Source organism: Natrix helvetica, assembly GCF_964273705.1.
Source record: "Natrix helvetica genome assembly, chromosome: 5".
In the NCBI taxonomy this organism is placed as follows: domain Eukaryota; kingdom Metazoa; phylum Chordata; class Lepidosauria; order Squamata; family Natricidae; genus Natrix; species Natrix helvetica.
The window spans coordinates 107,353,125-107,377,295 of record NC_138551.1 but is presented as its reverse complement, the minus strand read 5'-3'; the positions used below and the strand labels follow the sequence as shown (position 1 = coordinate 107,377,295).

Here is a 24,171-nt window from a genome sequence, read left to right as displayed (position 1 = left end):
AAGAAAAGACACACCACACGCTGCTGAAGAGAAGTTCTCTGATGATGGGCTCTAGCATGAGTTCAAAAACTCAGAAGACAAATGCTTTAGTCCCTGTGATCGACCCACATTGGACCCTGCAATATTATCCTGGGACACATTCAATCGTGAAAGAGACAGCTGTTTTGGGGGCTTGCAGATAGGTGCTATGTTCACATCTCCATTCAACTATAAAGGATTGTTTTGACTTTGAGTTCAGTGTCCTAGTAGAACATTAAATTGTGTATTGATTTGTTGAAGCACTTTTAAAAACAAAGGTCTGTTCCTTCCCTTCCCCCTGTGACTACTTTTAAAAAAAAAAAAAATGTTGCTAAGCCATTAAATTCCAATACCACAAAGCCCTCCTCTGGCTAGGCTTTATTGTTGCCTATGCTGCTTTTCAGTCACATGACTGTTAGGTGGGAGGGAAAGGAAATAATTCATCAAATTTATGTACATAATATATTTGTTTTCCATTTTTGACATCTGGCATAATACGTATTCATGGGCACATACAAACACATTATTATACCTTTGCCTTTCTAGGTTACTATTCTTCCTTGGGGTTTCCTTCTAAGAATCCTCCTGTCTCTCTTGATTCTGATGCTTCCTTTGCTCCTAACTTCCTAGGTAAATGCTTTCCATTTATCGTGTGAAAAAAGACTTTCTAATGCATTTGCTTTAACTATTACACTTCATCTAAATATTATTAAGCTATTGTAGTGTAGAGAAATGAGTATGCCTGTAAGGCATTTGCAGATATTTCCTATAAAATGTATGACAGTAGGCCAAAGGTTTTATGCAGCAAAGAACAATCCTAATATGATCACAAATACTTTCTAGTAATAAAAGTGTTTTACAAAAATAGTAGAAATACTAAAATGTAAGAGAGTTTTAACCTGATAGTTAAAATAAAGCTAGGAAATAGTGGGCTATGAAAACAATGCCAATATTTTTTCAATTCTAATTCTGGCCTTTGTTTAATTTATCTGAAAAAAGCACAATATTCATGTACACTAGAACTTCTAAAACGTTAAGGAAACAATTGGTCCATTGATGGGAGAAAATGGCAAGAAGGTGACTAGCAACAGGGAGAAAGCAGAACTATTTAACTCATTTTTTGCATCTGTCTTTACACAAAGGGAAAAAAACAGTCCAACCTACCAAAAACAGCATCACAAAAATCAGATTAGGGACACAAGTTGAAATAGGGAAGAAAATGGTAAGTGAGCACCTGTCTACCCTAGACGAGTTCAAATCACCAGGACCGAATGGATTACACCCCAGGGTTCTGAAGGATCTGGCAGATGAGATCTCAGAACCACTGAACTATATCTTTCAGAGATCCCGGAGCACCGGGGAACTGCCAGAGGACTGGAAAAGAGCTGATGTGGTTCCCATCTTCAAAAACGGAAAAAAAAATAGATCCAGGAAACTATAGACCTATCAGCCTGACCTCAATACCAGGGAAGATTCTGGAAAAGATAATCAAGCAACGAATTAGCTAGAAGTAAACAAAGTAATAGCCAAAAGCCAACATGGGTTTGTCAAAAACAGATCATGCCAGACTAATCTTATTGCATTCTTGGACAAAGTGACAAAATTAGTGGACCAAAGGAATGCCGTCGATATATTTTACTTGGACTTCAGCAAGGCATTTGATAAAGTAGACCATAACCTACTACTAGATAAAAGTAGAAAAATGTGGGTTAGACAGCATCACCACCAGATGGATTCGTAACTGACTGACTAACCGCACTCAACGTGTAGTTCTCAATGGAACTGCATCTACATGGAGGGAGGTATGCAGTGGAGTACCCCAAGGCTCTGTTTTAGGCCCAGTACTCTTCAACATCTTCATCAATGATCTGGATGAGGGGATAAATGGGGAACTCATCAAATTTTCAGATGACACCAAGACGGCAGGAATAGCCAACACTCCAGAAGATAGGCTTAAGATTCAGAAGGATCTTGACAAACTTGACCATTGGGCACTATCTAACAAAATGAAATTCAATGGTGAAAAGAGTAAGGTTCTACATTTAGACAAGAAAAACAAAATGCACAGGTGCAATATAGGTGGTACCTTGCTCAATAGTAGTAACTGTGAAAGGGATCTTGGAATCCTAGTGGACAACCATTTAAATATGAGCCAGCAGTGTGCAGCAGCTGCCAAAAAAGCCAACACAGTTCTAGGCTGCATAAACAGAGGGATAGAATCAAGATCACACGAAGTGTTAATACCACTTTATAATGACTTGGAAAGGCCACAATTGGAATACTGCATCCAGTTTTGGTCGCCACAATGTAGAAAAGATTTGGAGACTCTAGAAAGAGTGCAGAGAAGAGCAACAAAGATGATTAGGGGACTCGAGGCTAAAACATATGAGGAACGGTTGCGGGAACTGGGTATGTCTAGTTTAATGAAAAGAAAGACTAGGGCAGACATGATAGCAGTGTTCCAATATTTAAGGGGCTGCCACAAAGAAGAGGGAGTCAAACTATTCTCCAAAGCACCTGAGGGCAGGATAAGAAGCAATGGGTGGAAACTAAAGGAGAGAAGCAACTTAGAACTGAGGAGAAATTTCCTGACAGTTAGAACAATTAATCAGTGGAACAGCTTGCCTCCAGAAGTTCTGAATGCCCCAACACTGGAAGTCTTTAAGAAGATGTTGGATAGCCATCTGTCTGAAACGGTATAGGGTTTCCTGCCTAGGCAGCGGGTTGGACTAGAAGACCTCCAAGGTCCCTTCCAACTCTGCTATTGTATTGTATTCTAACTTGCGTTCCTGATCAGTTCATTAATCATAAAAATTGATTTATCTTAGTATGTGCCAATCTGCTGAAGGACTTTGGCCTTTGTTCCTCTACTAAGTAACAAGACTTAGTTTTCCTTTCCCTTACTTTTCATTGCAGTATATCAGGGTAAAGCAGTGAAAGGGACAAGCTAGAATCCCTCATGCACATGACACACTGAATAAACCATCTGAAGAGCTAGTTATAGTTTACTAGCTTTATTTGTCTGCATGAGGAATTGCAGAGTTTGAACAGAACAGCATGCTTTTGTTCATAACTAAATTATCATTAACATAGATCTCTCTCTCTCTCTCTCTCTCTCTCTCTCTCTCTCTCTCTCTCTCTCTCTCTCTCAAACAAGATCATTTTCTCCTGTTGCTTGGTGGGTCCTCTGCCAAGTGTCATATGTAGCTAATCTTTATTTTTTATTTTCTTCTTCTCATTATAAAATTCTTGTGTAGCATGAAAATGTACCTGAAAGGATAATATATTACATTTAATGCTGTGGGTCTATTTCATGTTGTTTTTATGAATGGTCATGCCAACAATTTTGATAACTGATGTGTAACTGATAATGGAATTCAATACTTCCAGGTCCTCTAAGAGCTCCTCCCATCTCATCTGGAGCATCTGCATCAACATCTGGAACATTAATCCCTTCTGAACAACCTGCCTGTAGTCAGTTTGGACAAGGAGATGTACGAAATGGGATATCTGTTTCTACAGTTCCCATGCAAAGGTATTTAAGAAAAGGCTGCTCAGGATGTGAACCTGATATTTGTGGGATGGGAAGACAAAAAGCATGGCATTCTATTTTGCCATATTTTTGCCGTAAATTGTAGATTTGCCTCTAGATTATGCTTGTGGAGATTCCCGATCTCACTTGAAAGATGATGGGGAACTTGGAAGCAAGCATTTTCTGCAGGAGCTCTTGTGCAACAATCACTGATGAGATAAAGGTTTGGCACTCTCATTCCTAACATTTAAGAAGTTTTGGATGCTCCAAAGAGCTTTTGTGACACTAGAGTGAGAGATTGTATCTATAATGAATAGTGCTGCTGCTAGTAGAAGCATGAATTAGAATTATTCATTCCACACTCATTAGTTTTATAGTCTGGTGTTTTATTGATTTTTTTTCATAGTGTTTCATATTTTTAAGGATATGCAACATTAGCTATATTACAGAAACTGCAAAAAGCATTCCATAAATCAATAAATAAAGTTTCCCCTGTATGTGAAGCTGCTAAACAATAATTTTAAAATGATAATGGGCATACAGTATCCTCTGATTGAGAAAGTATTCTCGTAGTCTTAAATAGGTCTTAATAAATTGGGAGATATTGGCTTTAAAAACATGCTTCTTTATACCTCTGCAGTGTCAGTTGAGAGTACTTTTAAAATACCCTCACTATATCTTATTTTTTAACTTAAGTTTCCCTGAAAAAGATGGTGATGACCTCTGGCAGCTTCTTTTCATTGTGCAGCTATAATCCTGGCTGGTGTACATAAAACTAATTCCCTTTCATCTTAGTGAAGCTTATGCAGGTATGAGACAATAGGTCTCTGCTTTTCATGTTTCTTGGGCTTATTTTTCCCGTCGTCATAGATGTTTTTATTACTTCTTCCTTTAATTTTCTCATCCTTCCCATGTTCTTTTTCCATCTGTTGTAGCCAGATCCTGATGAGGCATTATAATGCAAGTGCAGACTTCTGCTGTTGTCTAGAAATGGAATCTATTATTGAGTGCAGATTATGACTCTGCCCCCAGCTGCCATTCAGGGCTCTTTAGATTAAAAGGAACAGCTTAGCTTCTTTTTGCCATCTCCTTAGACACTTAGTCATAGTAACCTAAGTAATTTCATTATTTTAAGGACACTTGTCTTAGTTTTGTATTTTTATTGTTTCTAACAATTGTTACAGTATATTGCTTGTGGTTTTATCTAGGATTGTAATAACGTTTATTATTCCCTGGTTGTCTAGAAAACTGTGAAGGCAGGCAAATTGTGTGTGACAATAGTTATGCATAAGTACAACACCACAACAATAGTTAAGTTATGGTGGTGCCATCAGCAGGCTACTTTTGCTGACTGCTGGGTGCCAACAGTTCAATTCTTACTAGCTCAACATTGACTCAACCTTCCAAAGTGGAAAAGTGGGAGCAATAGACTGACTCTGTAAACCGCTTAGAGAGGGCTATAAAGCACTGTGAAGCAGTACATAAGTCTAATTGCTATTGCTATGCTCTTACATGAAAAAAAAAGTGGAAAGCAAGTTTTTAGAGTTGTGTAATGCTCATCTTTTAAGGCACGGGTGTTAACCTCAAGACCCCTGGGCCAAATGGGGCCTGCAATGTGGTTAGATCTGGCCCACAGGGCTGCCCTGGAAACAGCAAAGGACTGGCCTACAGCATCTCGGCCCAGCCCAGGCCAACCAGACACTGATCTACAACCTCGTGATGCAGTCAGCCTTAGATCTGTGGGGCCGCCCTGAAACCAATGAGAGGCTGTCCCCGCCCCCTGGGCGTGCTCACAGGAAGCAGTGAGTGCATGAGGCCTGGCGTCCCTGGGGACCATCTTGCCCCGAAGACTAACTATGTTCCAACAATGCAGTTGGTTTGTGAAGTCCTTGGTGCTGTTTGAGTTTCATTGTTTGCTTGCAGATGTTTCATCTGATTAGGTAACTTCTTCAGTGCACTGAGGAATTCTAGTGTGGAAGGCGTCATCTAATTGGATAATGAAATGTGTGCAAGCAAACAACTAAGCACAATTCAACCCTGAGCTGCATATATCCTCTTCTATTGATAAGAGTGCTTACCTGAGTATTCTAAAATCCTTTAAAATGATTGGCAAGCACTAAGAATATTATATCCCATTGTTAGGATTTTTTTTAACCATGAGTGCGAGTACAAATCTAGGAGACTCATGAATAACAAACCAGTAGAGGGTCAGTGATTCAGTCACCAATATGTACTGGACTTTATATTGGCAAAGAATAATAAAAGATACAACAGATTCTCGGGCTGCATCTACGGTAACGCAGGAAAATATCTGACTAGCAAAAGCTGAAGACAGATTATTATATCTACTCTTTTAATATCACTATAAAGTTGTTCAAGTAAAGTGAAATTTCATTCTTTCCAGTGGTTGTGCCTCAAACTGCATACTGATATGAAAATTACAAATAAAGGCAATGAAATTATAACAGAATAAGAAACTAGGAGGAAGTATTAAAGAAATGAAATCCATTTTTTCATTTGAAATATTATTTGAGAGGAATATGATTCCTTCCCACAGCTCTGCCATCTTACCAAAAGTCATTTTTTAAAATCTAGTCTTTAAATATAAATAATAAAAACACACACTATTTGAATTCTGCATGGTTGTCTTCATGGCATCTGTCAGAAGCCATAGCTTTGGGATCTCAAGAAAAGGTGTGGCTTCTTTAAAGAGCTGCCAGCAAGTGCCTCTATCAATCTATTTGTACATATAAAAAATGTGCAATATACCAATCCGTGTATTGCACACCTTTTATATGTACACATATAATTGGCATTGTCTGAAAAGACAGATTATTTCCTTCTAATTATGTTCTCTATGAAAGTCACTTCCTGACATATCCAAATTTAAACACTTTCGATGTAAACACTTTAAAAGTTATTTTTTTGCTTTATCTTATCCATTGTCCATACATGATATTGTCAGAAAGTGACAAAGTATACAATTATTCAGATTTCCAGTTCTGAATTGAAAAAGGACTTTAGATCCACCACAATCCAAGTAAGGATTTGTCTCTTTCCAGGGTTAAGTATAAGCAATGATGTAACCTAAGTGACCTATGTTAATAAAGAGCTGTCTGCATTCTCTTCCCTCCAGATCATCTGCTTCTCAACAGTTCATGGCGGGCCCAGCACCTCCTTCTGTGGCTCACACTCCTGCTTTCCAGCAATATGGACTGCCTCCAACTAGCACCCAACAGCTGACTAATCAGGTGGCAGAAATGCAGATAGGTAGAGGATCCTCCTCCGTCCCATCCCCAGCTGGACTGGGCTATGGTGAGAAGTGGTAACATTGGCATGTTGTGGGTGGTTTGTTTGGAAGTTTCTTCAGGAAAGATTATCATCCTAAACATACACATCCTCGGTGGCTTCTCATATTGCAAATACTATGAAGAGAAAAGTATCCTGCAGCTGGTAAATATTACAGACCACTGACCAGCTAAGGAGTGTTGGCATTGAAGATGTGTCCACCAAGAGATGCCAAGACTACAGGTTGGAAAATGAAATCAACATCCCAAACAGTCTTTGGTTGCCAAGAAAATGACATGGGCAGGTCTTGAAGTCACCCAGATTTGATCTTGATTTGAAACACACATTGAGCATTTTCTGGCCACATATCCCTGTCTGGCCCGGGGGAGCAGTGGTGAACCTCCACAACTGTCCCAAAAGTGACCTCTTGTGAAAATGAATTGCCTGCCCCTGCTACAGCATTTAAAATCACACCCATTGCTTTTGTTTGAAACTCATCGGTTTTGTACTTGTGGAATAAACGCTTGTGTAGTGTATATCAGTACAGTGGAGGGTAACATGCACAGTTACAGCCAAATAAAACATGCAGAGGATAGGTTTAACAGCAGTGCTGAAAGGCATAAGATGGGTAATTAAAATGTATTCTGCCTGATGCTGAGAAAAGAAAGAAATATTGCTCGCATGGTCCAAAATGAGACTTCGTGATACTTCTCTTCCATGGATTATGAGTAACAGTTATGATAGTTATGACCATATATTATGATTTATGTTCAGAGTACCATGTTGAGAAAGATCGATTTAAGTATTAAAATTTGTGGCTGTATTTGTGGTCGTCTACATAAGTGGTCTGTGGTTTGCCTGCTCCTGATTTAAAATAGTACAGCGTAGGTCAGTGATGGCGAACGTTTTTGGCACTGAGTGCCCAAATCTCAACGTGCATGCATGCCTGTTTTTTGGGCATGTTTGACAGTTTTTCAGGGCATTTTGGGGGGCATCTTCAGGCCATTTTGGGGTTGTTTTCTGGCCATTTTGGGGTCATTTCAGGCCAGGTTTTGGGGGCTGTTTTCAGGCCAGTTTTGGGCTGTTTTCAGTCGAAAAATGGCTAGAAAGCAGCCCCAAACAGCCTGTTTTGGGGGGCTTTTTCTGGCTCTCCAGCACCCGCGAAGACCAGCTGGTGCACCAGAAACCAGAAGAGCAGCTGGTGGCGATGCGTGCCCACAGAGAGGGCTCTGCATGCCACCTCTGGCACACGTGCCATAGGTTCTCCATCTTTATATATTACTTGAATTTGAAAGAGGTTGTGTGTGTGTGTGTGTAGAATAGATGTTGAATCCAGACTAAATACATTGCACTTTAAGATGATGCATTTTATCAATCAGTAGAATTAAATTTCAATGTCAAGACTGTTATTATATCATTTCACAGAAGTCACTTAGTTTGAAGGTTGATCAGCTTATTTAAGGAATACAAAATAATGAAACTAGGGGCCTATAGTTTTCTTGCATACAATATAGAAAGCCCCCCCTCTTTATTATATATGACTGAATTGAATTCTTAATTGATCTGTTTTTCTTTTGTGGCACACTTGCTTGCCATTGGCAAAACTTCCTGAGACCTTTTACTTCCTGGAAAATATGAATCACACCCACTTGCGCCCCCCCTTCACTGTCCCCCCCAGGACAGCTATGGTTAAGGTTAAAGTTAAACCCACCCCCAATGCAGCAGGAATCTGACAGTTCTTCAGAGAGCCCTCCGGAGAACACATCCTGTTGCTGAGATTCAGGCCCCTCAAATTGATCTGGACTTTAATGGATTGGCATTATTGCCAGTCTTGATTTTTAGTCCAATTTAAGAGCTGTTCCCTAGTTCAAATAGGTCTTTTATATTAAAGAGACATGGGTAATTGAAGTAATCAGTATGGTTTCATATGTACTGAAAACCTATATGTACTGATTTTTTTTTTTTGTTATTGAAAATACATGTGTAATGAAAGTAACTCTAGAATACAAAATCAGTCAAGTTATTTGTTCAGGAACATTACAAAATTCAGTCATCAATATACAGTATGTTAACCAAGACTATCAAAATAGAATCAGTTATTAAATTTTGTTTGATGCATCTCCTCCTCAGGTCCTCCAACATCAGTTACACCAGCCTCAGGAAGTTTTACTGCACCTGGATCTGGGCAATATATGTCATATTCAGGCCAAGGACCACCACCTCCCAATATATCTCATGGATTGCCTCCTACCACCTTTTCTCAGGGTCTTCCAATAGCTCAGCCACCTATATCAGGTCCATCAGCCCTGCATACGTCTGCTCAACCTCCCCTATTTGCTCCCCCACATTCAGCTGCTGGGGTTGGAATATCCAGTTATCCTGCTGCTGCGGGGATTTCAAGGCCTCCCACAATGCAGGGTGCATTGTTGCCTGGACAGCCAGTTACTAGACTGCTCACTTCCCAGCCAAATCATGTGACCTCACCACCACCTCAGCCACTTATGACAGGACCACTTCCTGGGCCACCAGTAACAGGATTGCAGGGACCACCACCTGTCCATCCTTCACAACCAGGATATGCACCGCAGCAAAATGGTATGTTGTAAAAAATGATCCGTTCATTGGTCCCCAGCTTTCATCTAAGGAAAGGTCCATGGGCTGCATCCAAACACTATTGAGGCTTATATTCATGTGGGTGAGCTTCTCCCTACACTTCTTATCCTGCAGCATTTGATTCAGAGGCTCCTCTTAATCCTCTGAATTGGACTTGGACTGAGGGATGGGGTGGTGTTTGGTAGAATCTTAGTATTTCATTGGAGTTGTATAATAGATACTACTTTGTTTCCCCGAAAATAAGATAGGGATTTATTTTCTTTTGACCCCAAAAATAAGCACTTGGCCTTATTTTCGGGGAAGTCTTATTATTTTTGAGGTGCAGGAGGCATGGCTGCTGCTGTGTTGCCATATTTTCGGGGAGGGCTTTTTTTATAATTTCATATCATAAAATATCCATTTCTTCATTATCTAAATCTAAGTAAAACAATTCCAAGTGTAGTATTTCTACTGTGGTATAGGTAGCCCTTTTCTCTAGATTTTTCCAGTAGCATTTTTCATATAGCTTTTTGCAATATTTTTTTAACAATTGGGAACTGTACTTTTAAAAAAGATGTTCAAATCTTATGCATACTAAAAGTAATTAATCCCAGATGTGAAACTTCTAAAACAGGAACATGATATCTTTTAATAAAAAGCACAGTGGGATGAATCCCAAGAAAAAGGGTCTTATTTGCTATTTCATTAAAATTAACAGGTTACACCTAATGCTATTTGTTTGCTGTGAAGCTCTGATATATACGTAGTGATAACTATGGAAAAGTTCAGAAAATCCAGATGGAAACAAATATTCCGACACAACTTTTTCTGCTGCTTTATTCTTTATAATATAGGGGTATGCCACTTTTCTGCCCCAGTTTGAAATTCCAATTTTACAAAGCTTTTCTGTGGAAATATTGTCAAGATGTATTAAAGTAATTAGTACAGCTTAAATTTCTTAAATTTCAGAGGTGATCCTCTGAAAAGCATTATTCAATTGGGGTTTAATTTAGGATTCTAAGTAAAATTGTTCAAAATTGAAGCGTTGAGTGGTATAATCAGAATTCGAGTTTAGTAGAAGCAATTGAGAGGTTAATATTCTGGACCCTTTAAATTCTGTTATGCATTCAAATAAAGGTAAAGCTGTATCGTTTTTTTTCAGGTTCTTTTGGGCAAAATAGAGGAACTCAACCAGTGTATGGTGCAGCTTTCCCTGGACCAGCAAATTATGGGAGTCAGCCTGCAGCACCATCTCCACCCAAGCGACTTGACCCGGATTCAATTCCTAGCCCTGTAAGTGAGCCAGATCACTTGTGGAATTTAACACCCTATTGTAGAAAGTGATGCAGAAGGAAAACCAAGACTCTTGGTTCCTCTGCATTTGCTTAATTCATAGTCATTTCCTACAGCCAAAGGACATTTTTGCCCACTACTTTTCTTATCCGTCTCATCAGTCTAACTGCTTCCAGAGTTGTGCTTCTAAAGAAATAGCATATTGATTAGATTATCACAAATTTGCCTACTGCATTTCCTGTGATCATGCCAGAGCTCAAAAAGGATTACAGGAACTAATAGGAACACTACCATGCTTAGTCCATGTTTGTCCACATGAATAATCTTGATAGCTTAGACTAATTCTTTGAATATATGGAAAGCATATTTGAAATAGGGGCCAGTAATCACACTAGGCATGTAATTGGCTGTTTCACAGTTACTAAAGTGAGGCGTACTGACATTTATCTCCTTTTTTAAGGAGACCCTGGCTAGCATAACAGCATGTTGTAAACCCTACAGTGCTATGAACTGGATTCTAAGAATCTGTGACCAGATTCAAAGATTCAATCTGTGACCAGTTTCAAAGGACCCAAATCTCTCATAATGCTACAAACACATCCTCTCCAATGCAATGAATGTTATGATGGTATTCTGGGTTTTGTAAATATCCGGTGGTAGTTGCAATGGCTCTCCCCAGAGTACCTGAAAATGCCTTTGCAATGCCAATTTAGCTGGTGAAAAGAAATGCAGCCTTCTATATTTCAAAGCTGAGGTTTACCAACAAGAAAGTGGTTAGCAGTTCTGCTTTCTTTTCTGCTTTTCCTTTAAAGGCATTTTCAGAGAACTTGAACATACCTCTTCTGAAAACACTAAGTAAGCATGAGAATTGCCAACTCCCATCAAGAGAGGATTCCCTCTAATGTACTTTCATGGAGATAAAATGTGAAAACCTAACCAAGTATTATCTCTCCCCCCCCCCCCCCCTTTGCATGAAGACTGTCCTGATGAATATATTTAGAAATAAAGATAGACAGGAGTAACACTGCTTGGTACTTTTTATTTTACTACTCTCTCTCTTTTCCCTTTTTTGTGGCAATTTTACTTCTTTTTTTCTTTTAAACAAACAAAAAAGCAACTCAATGAGCTGCCACCTCAGCAGAAACCCAGGCACAGAATAGATCCTGATGCAATTCCTAGCCCAGTAAGTGCGTTGTCTCTCTGTCTGCTCTTGTCTGCATGTCAGTGGCTGCCTGTGTATATCCGCAAAATAATTCCCCTTGTTAACCACCCCTGGTGTTAGTCCATCACCTTTCCTCTTCCTTTCTTTCTGCTCATATTTCGATAAACAGAATAAAACACCACAAGTGTTGAAATCATCTATACATCAAAAATCAAGGGGCAATAGAAGCTTGACATTTAAAACCACAAAAGATAAGCAGGTTATATATTTTCCTTCCAGCTCTAGACTTGTGTAAGCAAATAACCCCTGGATAAATCATTACATACTTAGCATATACTTGGGATTAATATTTAAGAATAAATTGGGCATGTAATGTATTTACCTGCCGTAGCAGGTAAGCATGAATTTAACAGCTACTCTTTAAATAATTCATTTTAATTAAGCAGCAGGTTAGTTAATATTATTGTTTTTATGAAGACAAAGAATGTCACTTGCCTATTGCTCCTACATTGTTTTGTCTTGGGAATGGGCTGAATTTGGTCACAACACGTAAAAGAGATTGGTGATGTTACCAACTTCGCTTAGTTTTTTACAGCTGGAACAAATAAAAAGTCTTCTTGGTGTGGTCACTTCAATTTTCTGTGCAATCTCTTTATAAGTATGTTTCAGATCAAGGGAAACATAGTCATTTTCATCATAAGAGATATTGTTTAAAATAATCTAATTCTATAGGAAAAGGAAGTTGAAGTATTCCAGTTAGGAAGATGAATTAGATGATAAATTAAAAGGTTACATTTAAATTGTTTTGGATAACATTATAAGGAATATAGTTATAACCCAAGTATTAGAAAGTAATTATGTAGTACATTGCATGCAATGCTCTTCGTTGAATGACTAGGAGTAGAATCCGTATCAGGTAGTACTAACTAACAAATTATTACTACTACTCTTCCTAATCTATAAGAAAATTTTGCAATAACTTTAGTGGAACAGAATTCCATGGTGAAGGAATAGTATTGGTGAAGCAATACTGGTGAAGCAGGATACTGATAGACAAAAAGATATTCTGGCCTAAGATTTTTTAGAAACAATTTTCAAAAGTATGCAACAAAAATGTGGAATTCTTTTTCAGGGATTGGATTGCTGCATCCAAAATACAAAGACTGTCTCTAGGCATGTAGCAGGGAGGGAAGTAGATGGAAGAAAACTAGGGTAGAAAATAGTTTTGAACTTGCCTTTTCTCTGACAACTAGTTTCTTCAGATGATTATTTTGGTTTCCAGGATCACTTCTTCTTGCAATCTGGTTTAGGGTAGTCTAGAATATCTCAATGAGAGCTGATTTCCCCCCCACATTTTTTAGCATAATGCCTTTGTGTTGATTATCATCGAAACTCCTAAAACAGTTTATTTAAATACTGAGAACAAGAGAGAGGAAACACCTGTTAAACAAAAATGCTATTGTAATAGTCCAGCATAAAATTCTCAGCTATAACTTGACTGTCCAGTTGCAAAAAGAAAAAAGTGTAAACAATGACTTTATAAATTTTATAGACAGCCACTAATTTTGGACTGTTGATTTCAAACCTAGCAAAACAAGCAGAAGTGTAAAATGGATATCCTCCTTTACGGATTAAAAATGTAGTAAGTTATATTATCACAACCTTTGCTAAAACCTTTTGTAGTGCTAACTTGTTGCTTCCCATTTTAGATTCAGGTTATTGAAGATGACAGAAATAACCGTGGGTCAGAGCCATTCATCACAGGAGTACGTGGGCAAGTCCCACCTCTTGTCACTACAAATTTCTTGGTGAAAGATCAAGGTAAAATAGCATCCACAAAGGAAATGATAACTAACTCACCATCAAAAAAGAAATTTGCAAGTGTTCAGCATAAACACTTGGATTATGTTTGTTGTATTATATAGTGAAGAACTGCAGTTTTTCTGTTCAGAATTTCATTGTGCATTCACATTGTGCTCTTCAGCTACAAAATTTGCCATGCTGTATTTTCACACTAAATTTCTGAATACTGTTTTACATAGAATAATATACATAGCTGCAAAAGAATAGAATAGAATAGAATAGAATAGAGAGTTCAGATTCTTGAATTAATGATAAGCATTAAAACACTAAGGGCTAAGTCAGTCCTATTCAAGGCTTGAATGCTATGAGTTTTATTGTGCAAGAAGATGATAGATAGATAGATAGATAGATAGATAGATAGATAGATAGATAGATAGATGATAGATAGATAGATAGATAGATAGATAGATAGATAGATAGATGATAGATAGATAGATAGATAGATAGATAGATAGATAGATAGATAGATAGATGATACAGGTGTACAGAAGCATATATTCATACCTACACATGCCAGTACACAAATACATATTCCGGAAAACTGCTTTGTAATGTACAATTCAAGCTGCTGGTTGTCATCTTTAAAACCCTACATGGCTTGGGGCCAGGTTACCTGAAGGACCATATTTCTCCAAGAGTTTTCTAGCTGTCGGGTCTGATCCAGCAGATTGGGCATGCTGCATATCCTGTCAACCAAAGTGTGTTGACTGGCAGGAAGTAGAAGATGGGCTTTCTGTGCTGTAGCCCCTTCCTGATGGAATATTCTCCCCTTGAAGATTATAATGGACCTAACCCAGTGATGGCATTTGTGAGGGCACGCAAGGCGCTGAGTTCACCATTTTTAAAAGCCATTTTTTTCACCCTCCCCAGACTCCAGAGGCTTTATAGGAGCCTGGGGAGGGCGAAAAGAGCCTCCCCCGCCCCCCCGGAGGCCCTCCGGAGGCTTCAGGGACTGTCCGGAGGCTTCCCAGAAGCCTCTGGGGGGGGAGGCTCTTTTCGCCCTCCCCAGGCTCCTATAAAGCCTCTGGAGCCTGGGGAGGGTGAAAAAAGCATGTAAAAATGGGGAGGGGTCGTGCATTGCATTATGGGTGCGGCATGCCCGCACACGACCCCCCTGTGCTCCCCCCATTTGTGGCATGCGAGCCAAAAAAAGGTTCGCCATCGCTGACCTTACCTTTTGGCCTTTCACAAAGTTCTGAAGATTGTCTTGTGTACCCAGGTCTAGGGCTCAGAATGGGTTAAGGGGCTCATTATTTGATTTATTATTTGTTGGTTAATAGTCATGGCTGCAAGCCTATTTGGATAACCGTGGCATATCTGGTCTGCAGGGTAGAATGGGAAATAAAATGTCCAGGAGGAAAGCAATAAATAGCAAACTGATTCTGTGTTAGAAGGCAATATGAACATGTCCATCTAGTTATCAACTGTTAGGTTTGTGTTATTTGTGTTACTTAGTTGCTTTTTATAATTGTTTGGTATACTGCTAGTTCCACTTCAAAAATAGCAAGACAGTGGCGTGTGCGTGTGTGTGTGTATTTATTGAAGAATATATAGGTAAAAGTTTTGATTTCTTCTTTTAAAGGTAATGCAAGTCCCCGCTACATAAGATGTACTTCTTATAATATTCCCTGCACTTCTGATATGGCTAAACAATCTCAAGTTCCACTTGCTGCAGTCATAAAACCGTTGGCTGCAGTTCCCGCAGAAGAGGTAAGATTGATAGCCTGAATCATCAGAGAAAATAGCAACATTATTACAAGATAATGGACCCGGGGCAAACAAAAGCCTCCCTTGAGTTTTTTATTTACCCAGTGAGTTCCCCCATCCCAAGAGTTAACTTTGATGCTTCATTCTACAGAAGGAAGAAATTATATGCTCTGGACAGAAAACACACTCTTTAGTATCATGCATTGGCAAAGAAAGGGGAAGTGTAAACAGCACCAATATCCAGTGTTTTTTTTTTCTTTCCAGACCCCTCCTTATTTGGTGGACCATGGAGAATCAGGTCCCATTCGGTGCAACAGGTGCAAGGCATACATGTGCCCTTTCATGCAGTTCATTGAGGGAGGAAGACGATTCCAGTGTTGCTTCTGTAGCTGTGTTACTGAGGGTAAGAGCTTCCTATTAAAAGAGGCCTTGTAGAGGGTGAGGACAATCTGCTACCAAGCAGGAACCGTCATGGGAAAATCCAAGAACAGGTTTATATTTAAATGATGAAAACTATACATCATCCTTTGTTCCTAAATTTTCAGCAGTTGCTTACAATTAATTGGCTTATTGGGGAATCTGCCTTTACTGAAATGAAACATACAATATGCTGAAAATCCTATTTAAATAAAATGTATATTCAGGTTTCTCTTAAAAAAAATGAGAAAGTAGAGCATAACTGATCACACTAAGTCTTTCCGCTATTCGCTTAACATTTCTGCAAAAATTGTAATGCAAGAACAATAAATGCAAACTAAAAGGCAGTATGTTTGCATTTTTTGTTGGAAGGTAATACCACCTGGAAATTTAATTTTAATGACATAGGAAGATTACTATTGATTACTGATTGGCTGCTATTAACATGTCTTAGAACAGTGATGGTTAACCTTTTTTGGATTGCATGCCAAAAGCGAGGGGAGCGCAGGGGGGTCCTGAGCGGGCATGCCCACACCCATAATGCTATGCGTATGACCCCCATGTGCATGTATGCGCGCGCACACGGCGTCTTCAGGTATCCCGCCTCCCTGCCAGCAGCTCCTCCTCCAGCATCCCGGCTGGAAGCAGCAGCGCAACAGCCGTTGCTGGGGAAGGGGCGAGGGGGTGGCGGTCACCCATTCTCGCCACCCCTTCACCCCTGGGAGGAGCGGCTGTTGCGCTGCCACTTCCAGCTGGGATGCTGAAGGCGGAGGAACGGCTGTTACACTGCCGCTTCCAGCTGGGATGCTGGAGGCGGAACTGCTGGCAGGAAGGCGAGCTACCCGGATAGAGACGATGCCAGGGGCCTGGCTCATTGGCATGGGAGCAGCTGCGATGGCCGCCCAGTCTCTCCTATACTTTCCCCTGTAGCTGCAGCTGCTGCTGCTCTTCTGGAGCTGTGTGGGGCTCAGCCGGCTCTTCTGGGGCACATGAGCCAGCCAGGCAATCCAGACCGCGGATCCACGTCAGTGCCACGGGCTGGAGCCTCGCAAGTAGCCCACTTGGGTGAGGGGGGAGGGAAGCCCTTGCCCGTCCTTGCTGCTGCCGCCCCCTCACCTGCAGCAGCTGTCACAGTGCTGCTTCAGGCTGGTGTGGGAGTGGCTACGTGGGCCGGCCAATCACTCCTGCCTTTCCCCTTGTGGCTGCCGCTGCTGCTGCTCTTCTGGGGCGCCCGAGTCAGCCAGACACTTTGGACCGCAAATGAGCCACGGGATGGAGGGCTGGGGCCACGCAAGAAGCCCGCTCGAACCAGGAGGGAGGGAAGCCCCAACCACAGCTCTGATCTGCTGAGAAGCTTTGGCTGGGATCCCTTCTCCATGTCTTTTGGCACGGGCAGCCATTGCTCTTCCTGTTGCTGGTTTTTGTGCGTGCATGCGCGCCAGGAACCAGATCACCAAATGACCAATGCGCATGTGCACACTGGAAACAAAAAAATCTTTTTCCTGGCGGACACATGCATCCCGGGTGGCTCCTCTTTTGCTTTCTGCACACAAATGCACGTGAAGACCAGCTGGCTGCTGCATCTGAACCCAGAAGAGCAACTTATGATGGCTCCTTGTGCCAGGAGAAATGGCTCTGTGTGCCACTCCTGACACGCGTGCCATTGGTTCACCATCACGGTCTTAGAATATAGATAGCTAACTCACTCACTAATAAAAAATTTGATCTATAACCCTATCTATGAAAATAAAACATCCAAAATCCATAAGTGGGTGATATCTTTATAAGGATCCACAAGTAGCTCAAAAGAATGTTCCAGATTCTCCAGAATGATGTCACAAAAAGTACAGCTAGGGAAGGTGCAGATACAGAAGAAAAACAAAGTCTGATGTTCCAGCTATGAAGCCTTTGATTCAAAGGCAGTCTCAAGGGAGAGAAGACGGATTCAGTGCATTGTAAAATGGCATTGTTGTAAGCTTACATGAAGCATTTATAAAGGCTAAAAACTGTTGTTCCCCTTGCTCTGAACTCTGAAGAGCCATCTTCACAGTTGAAACTCACAGATTCCGGGCCTGAGCGGGAGAAGAAATAAAATAAGCAGAAAAAAATTTACTCCTTTCTTTTCCCCCCCAGTGCCATCTCATTACTTCCAGCATTTGGATCACACAGGCAGGCGAGTGGACTACTATGACAGACCTGAATTATCACTGGGCTCCTATGAATACTTAGCTACTGTTGACTACTGCAAGGTATTTTGCAGTATAAATGCTTGTATTTATTATTTACTTTGTTTACAGTGAGAGATCAGTAGGCTAAATGACAAATTGACAAATGTCAATTACTAATGAACTCCTCCTTTATTTCTGGGTAGCATCCAACATTCCTTTTGTACTTTCTCAAGCTTGCCAGCACTTCTCACAATTGGCTTTCCAGTGGTGCACTCTAGTTAAATGGGCAGAGACCATCCATCCCTAACATTCATAAGTAATTGTCTTTAAAGATTAAGGAGTCACAGATCCCTTCAGAGGGGCTAATTTTAATCAAATTATTGTAAACCTCAGTAGAAACTAGTTCAGGTTCCAGACACAAGAGAACCAGCTACAATATGTCAAGAAACACAAAAGATTGCTCTGGTGAATTTGAATTAGCCCTTAGGGGGTGGGAAGGGGCTTATTTTTATAAAGTTAGATCTGCAGAATCTAGAGGCCAATATGTTAAATAAGGGCTCCCAGGAAGTGTTTCTCCACTTTGGTAGTTTTAAGATGGGTGGTCTTCAACTCCCAGAATTCTCTTGGCCAGCATATGGGGGAATTCTGAGCGTTGATTCACAATATCTTAAAGTTGCCAAAGTTAATTAATGTTGATATGATGCTAATAGCCAGTACTGAAAAACTAAGAGTTGCATTTGCAGTTTCTTTTCGTCTAGGCAGAAACACTGTTAAAGCTTGTTTCTTTCAAGATATAAGATGATGGGAAAATAACTCAGTAGTGTACAATGAATAATTGTGCTTGTGTTCCTTTCTTGCAGAATAATAAGTATCCCAACCCTCCTGCTTTTATTTTCATGATTGATGTGTCATACAATGCAGTACGGAGTGGCTTGGTCAGGCTGGTATGTGAAGAACTGAAGACTCTCCTGGATTACCTCCCCAGGTACCTGTTGACATAAGATAGTGGTCCTAGTGAACCAATTTTTTATAATAAATTTTAATATAATCAACCTATTTCAGTGAAACAGTTCAATCAGTATCCTATAAAATGAGAGGACTTCCCAGCTGCATTCTCAAACTTGGGATTTGGTCAGTAGATGTTAGGGTACAATCATCTGTTGTTGATGCTGTCTTTCTGCTTTACAGTTTGATTTTGCAAGCCCGTTTTATGCTATATTGAACACCTTTTTTTTTTTAACAGAGAAGGAACTACAGAAGAATCAGCCATCCGGGTGGGTTTTGTCACTTACAATAAAGTTCTACATTTCTATAATGTCAAGAGCTCCCTTGCACAGCCGCAAATGATGGTTGTTTCGGATATAGCAGATATGTTTGTACCTTTGCTTGATGGCTTTCTTGTGAAAGTGAATGAGTCTCGCGCAGTTTTTACCAGGTAAGCAAAACTCAACCTATACTAAGAGCATTAACAAATTGATGCAGGTAATTCCCAACTTATGACCACAATTGGGACAAGAATTTTTGTTGCTAAGAAAGTCAGTTGCTAAGTGAATCACACACTTTTTTACAATCTTTTAGTCATCTTTGCTAAGCAAATCATTGCATTTGTTAAGTGACGATGCAGTCATAAGTAAATTCAGCTTCCCTGATTGATTTTGCTTATCAGAGGCTGGCTGGGAAGGTTGCAGATAGTGATCATGTGACCCCAGTACAATGCAACTATCATAAATACATGCCTGTTGCAAGTGTCGAAATTTCGATCATATGATCATGGGAAAACTGCAAACAGTTGCAAATGTGAGTACACTTTTTCCAGTGCCATTGTAATTTCAAACGGTCCCTAAGCAATGGTTGTAAGTTGAGGACTACCTGTACATTTTGTTATTCGTATCTTCTCATTGTTCTCAGTGACCTGAAAGTGCCAGGCTTTTAATGGTCTCTAAACCATCTCAGGCATGAGCATTGCCGTCACAAAAAGGCTTTCATGAGGGAGTGGTGGCCAAGGAGCACTGCAATCAGCCGTAAAGGTTAGCCAGTTGCCAAGCACCCAAAATGACCACATGACCATGGGGTGCAGCCATTTTAAGTTTAGAAACAGATCATAAATAGCGCTGGGGAAGTCCGTCATAACATAACATAAGAGGGGAAGGACTATCTGGAACACATATAATTGGAAATGCTGAAAATATAAAACATTGCTTTGTTGTTTTTAACTGGTGAGATTGATTATTTTACTGTAGGTAATTTGAATTAATTTCTTGTCCTTCAAACCACATCGCATGCAATATACAACATTGTTCCTGAATAAAAATTTGGATTGAGGAAGTAATTTAGTATTCAAATATGCTTGCTTAGTTGATTCAATCAATTAATCAATCAATCAATCTTTATTGCACAGAGCACAGATCTACACAAAAAACTTAAACATTAAAATAAAATAAAGCAAAACTGACAGACTGAACAGATCAGAGCATTGTAATATGTTACCATTGATGATGAAATTATCAGTGGGTGATCAAGATTTGCCTAATTTTACAGGCAGTGTAACAAAACTTTTCTATGTTCAGAGAGAATGAATCATACTGATCTGACAATATTAGTTGCACATAAAAGAGATCAGATTTTTCAGTATATTTAATCATGTACCGTATTTTTTAGAGTATAAGATGCACCAAGATTTTGAAGAGGCAAATGAAAAAAAAAGTTTTTGCACTCTGCAGACCTCCCCAAAATGGCCTGTTTTTCACGAAAATGGGCCTGTTTTTTTGTCTGCAGAGGGCAAACCTTTAGGAGGCTTATAGAGTGCTCCTGAGGGGTGGGATGGGGCAAAAATGAGCAAAAAAAGGGCTTGCATAGCCTTTAGGAGGCTTATAGAATGCTGCTGGGGGGGCAAAATTGAACAAAAAACAGCCCGTTTTTCGTTCATTTCTGCCCTCCCCATCCCCCAGGAGCTCTCTGAAAGCCTCCTAAAGGCTATGCATGGCCATTTTGGTGAAGGGGTGGGGTTTCTGGAGGCAAAAAAATACTGTATTCAGTGTATAAGATGCCCCCAGATTTTCAGCCTCTTTTTTGAGGGGAAAAAGGTGCTTCTTATACTCTAAAAAATACGGTAAGTGTTGTAAGATGAGTTTTTGACTCCCTATAGAGGGGGCAGAGTTGACGCTCCCGGTTCTTCCACCCACAAGGAATGGGCATTCTTCAAGAATGTGCTGTCATCTCTCCAGGATTAAGAATCACACTCATTTTGAGCATGTGGGTTTTATTTTTATTATGTTTTTGCTAGAGGTATGACCATTTTGTTGTTGCTACTACACTAGTGCCTTCTGAATTGTTCAATCAGTTGCTTTCAACTGAATTAACAGGAAGGGATATAAGCATTTTGCATAAAGTGGACTGTTTCGCTGGTTATTAGAACTATAGAAAAAGTGGCTACTCTGTTAACTTGAAGTTGGACAGGATTGAGAGAAATAAAATGAATTTATTCTTAAAATTAAAAGCATCTTTAGTGTTAGCCCATCAAGCAAAAGTAAATAATCTCTGAATTGGAAGAAGAGGAAGCTTTAGTTTAAGAGAGCAATTGTGGGAAAGTGTTGCTGCTTTTGATCAGATCCTGCTTATACAGTCTTGAGCTGTTTAATTATTTCCATGCTTGTTTCTTACCTTGCTTTATAGTAGGAAGTTTTTTGATAAACCAAAAGTGCAAATTTAAATACTGAAGCAATGGCCTTCTACCTTGTAGATCAAAATAAATAATACCAAAAATATAAAAATCTTGACTTACTCCAGAAATAGGGCAGCGTGGTGGCTGACAGTTAAGACGCTGGATTTGTTGACTGGAAAGCCAGCAGTGTAGGTTTGAGACCTGAGCTCTGCACAATGTGGTGAGCTCCTGTCCTTGCTTCAGCTTCTGCCAAACTAGCATACAAATGCAAGTACCATGTTTTTTGGAGTATAAGACGCACCTTTCCACCCCCCAAAAAGAGGGTGAAAATCTCGGTGCGTCTTATATACTGAATACAGCATCACGAAACCCCATCCCTTTTGCAAAAATGGCCGTGCATAGCCTTTAGGAGGCTTCCAGAGCACTCTTACTCCCAAAATAAATGGGTTTTTCCTTCAGAAGTTCTAATTGGCTTGAAATCTCTAAAGCATCTGTGCTCATTGATAAGAAATAACTTGAGCACCGATGCTAGAGATTTGCCTAAACATTGATTTCGATTTTCATCATTTTGCAGCCTGTTGGATCAAATCCCAGAAATGTTTGCTGATACAAGAGAAACAGAAACAGTGTTTGCTCCAGTGATTCAGGCTGGCATGGAAGCTCTAAAGGTTAGTTTTTATGCTCCTCAGCACCTTAATTTGACTTGATTTTTCTCAGTCTTTTCCTTTTTTTGACTATTCTGTAAACCTCTCAAGATGGCAGCAGTCTGCATCAAGTGCTGAATCCAGTTTATTTATTATGTGGTAACTGAACCATATTAAATTTTATATCATTCTAGGTAGTATTTATCAGGCAGAAAAATCTGTAATGTGAATGCAGAAGATCTTGAGCAATGTGGATAAGTTAAGCACTTCAAATAAGTTGATATTTGGATTTTTTAAATGTACTTTTTTTTGCAGCATGTTGGGATTAAGATCAGTATGTAAGTGCCGGTTGTAAAAGATGGGTCACTTGAAAAGATGAGGAGCTACATTTGTTTTTCATTGAAAAGTCTTTTACATTTTAATATAAATGGTGGCGTGGAGAAGGAGCCTGCAAGTCTTTTAAAGACCAAAGCGTCTCAAATGGTCATTTCAAGGATCCTTCCCTGTTTGTTTACAGGCTGCAGACTGTGCTGGCAAGCTTTTCATATTTCACACATCACTGCCTATAGCAGAGGCTCCAGGAAAGCTGAAGAACAGAGATGACAAGAAACTGGTGAACACTGATAAAGAAAAGGTAAAGGATCATCTCCCAACAGAAGTAGGCCAAGGCAGGAAGTGTGATTATGATTTCTTATGTCTCCTTAATTGCTTTTTGCCTCTCCCCTACCCCCAACTCTTCCCTATGATGTGTCCATCATCCCAACCTGAACCAGGTTTGTTGGTTTATTATCACATTTAGAAATTGCTCACAGAAGGAATCTGGGTGGTTTGCAAACAAAATGAAAGACCTAAAATCTGAACATAAAAATATTAAAATACAGGCAAGGATAGGTAAAATTGAATATTAGATAATTAAAAAGAGGAGGGGGGGTCTTCAGGTTGCGAGTGAGACCTCTGTGAGCCCCAAATGAGATGGCAGAGCCCGGCCTTTAAATGTGCTTTAAAAGGCCAGGAGAGCCTTTCATACCTTCCTGACCTCCGGGTTGAGGGGCAGGAGAGGCTTCCAAAGGGAACCAGCAGAGGAGGCACTCTTCCTGGAAATCTTCACTGATTAAAATCCCTCACTATAACATACGGAAAAATAAAATTTGCTGAATGAAATTCCTGAGAGAGGAAAATCTTAGAACCTTTTCTTCTCTCAGGTGTCATAGCCAAATAAAGAAACCCAATCTGATGGTCAAATAAAAATCATGGATTGAACACCAAAAGAAGAGAAATTGTCATGTAAGCATTCAGAAGACCCACTAAAGGCCTTACTGTATTTTTTGGAGTATAAGACACACCTTTTCTCTCTAAAAAGAGGCTGAAAATCTGGTTGCGTCTTATACACCGAATACAGCATTTTCTGCCTCCCAAAGCCCCACCCCTTCATCAAAATGGCTGTGCATACCCTTATGGAGGCTTTCAGAGAGCTCCTGGGAGTTGGCGAAGGCAGAAATGAGAACAAAATGGACCATTTTTTGCCCCCCCCCCCCAGCTCCCAGCAGCACTCTATAAGCCCCCATAAGTCTATGCATGCAATTTTTTTGTCGAAAAACGGGCTGTTTTTTTGCTCATTTTGCCCCCCCCCCCCCCCCCATTTGCTATGTAATTTTCATAGCAAATATATGCAATCCTTTTGATTTGCAGTTCTTTGAAAATCAGGTTGAGTTCTACTCTTTGAAAGCCCATCTGGTTCCTTTTTTCAATCATCTTCTTTATTGTGCTTTCAGCAAATAATCTATTTGCCCAAGACCTCAGCTTAGTAAATCAGAGTGACACAGTTT

General features: G+C 40.0%; 1 protein-coding gene across 4 annotated transcripts in view; it reads left to right on the top strand.

Annotated features, from left to right (window-relative positions):
* SEC24C (SEC24 homolog C, COPII coat complex component) overlaps positions 1 to 24,171 on the top strand; it is a 49,542-nt gene that overhangs the window by 12,991 nt on the left and 12,380 nt on the right. For 2 of the 4 annotated variants that reach the window (XM_081955479.1, XM_081955478.1), the window contains exons 3-16: positions 565 to 648; positions 3,409 to 3,553; positions 6,687 to 6,865; positions 8,969 to 9,433; positions 10,593 to 10,723; positions 11,838 to 11,906; positions 13,595 to 13,706; positions 15,331 to 15,458; positions 15,720 to 15,858; positions 18,006 to 18,121; positions 18,901 to 19,025; positions 19,284 to 19,475; positions 22,276 to 22,369; positions 22,863 to 22,979. In XM_081955479.1, coding sequence (XP_081811605.1) covers positions 565 to 648; positions 3,409 to 3,553; positions 6,687 to 6,865; positions 8,969 to 9,433; positions 10,593 to 10,723; positions 11,838 to 11,906; positions 13,595 to 13,706; positions 15,331 to 15,458; positions 15,720 to 15,858; positions 18,006 to 18,121; positions 18,901 to 19,025; positions 19,284 to 19,475; positions 22,276 to 22,369; positions 22,863 to 22,979 — 2,096 coding nt within the window. The remainder of the gene's footprint in view (positions 1 to 564; positions 649 to 3,408; positions 3,554 to 6,686; positions 6,866 to 8,968; positions 9,434 to 10,592; positions 10,724 to 11,837; positions 11,907 to 13,594; positions 13,707 to 15,330; positions 15,459 to 15,719; positions 15,859 to 18,005; positions 18,122 to 18,900; positions 19,026 to 19,283; positions 19,476 to 22,275; positions 22,370 to 22,862; positions 22,980 to 24,171) is intronic. The other 2 variants (XM_081955480.1, XM_081955481.1) reach the window with 2 other exon arrangements.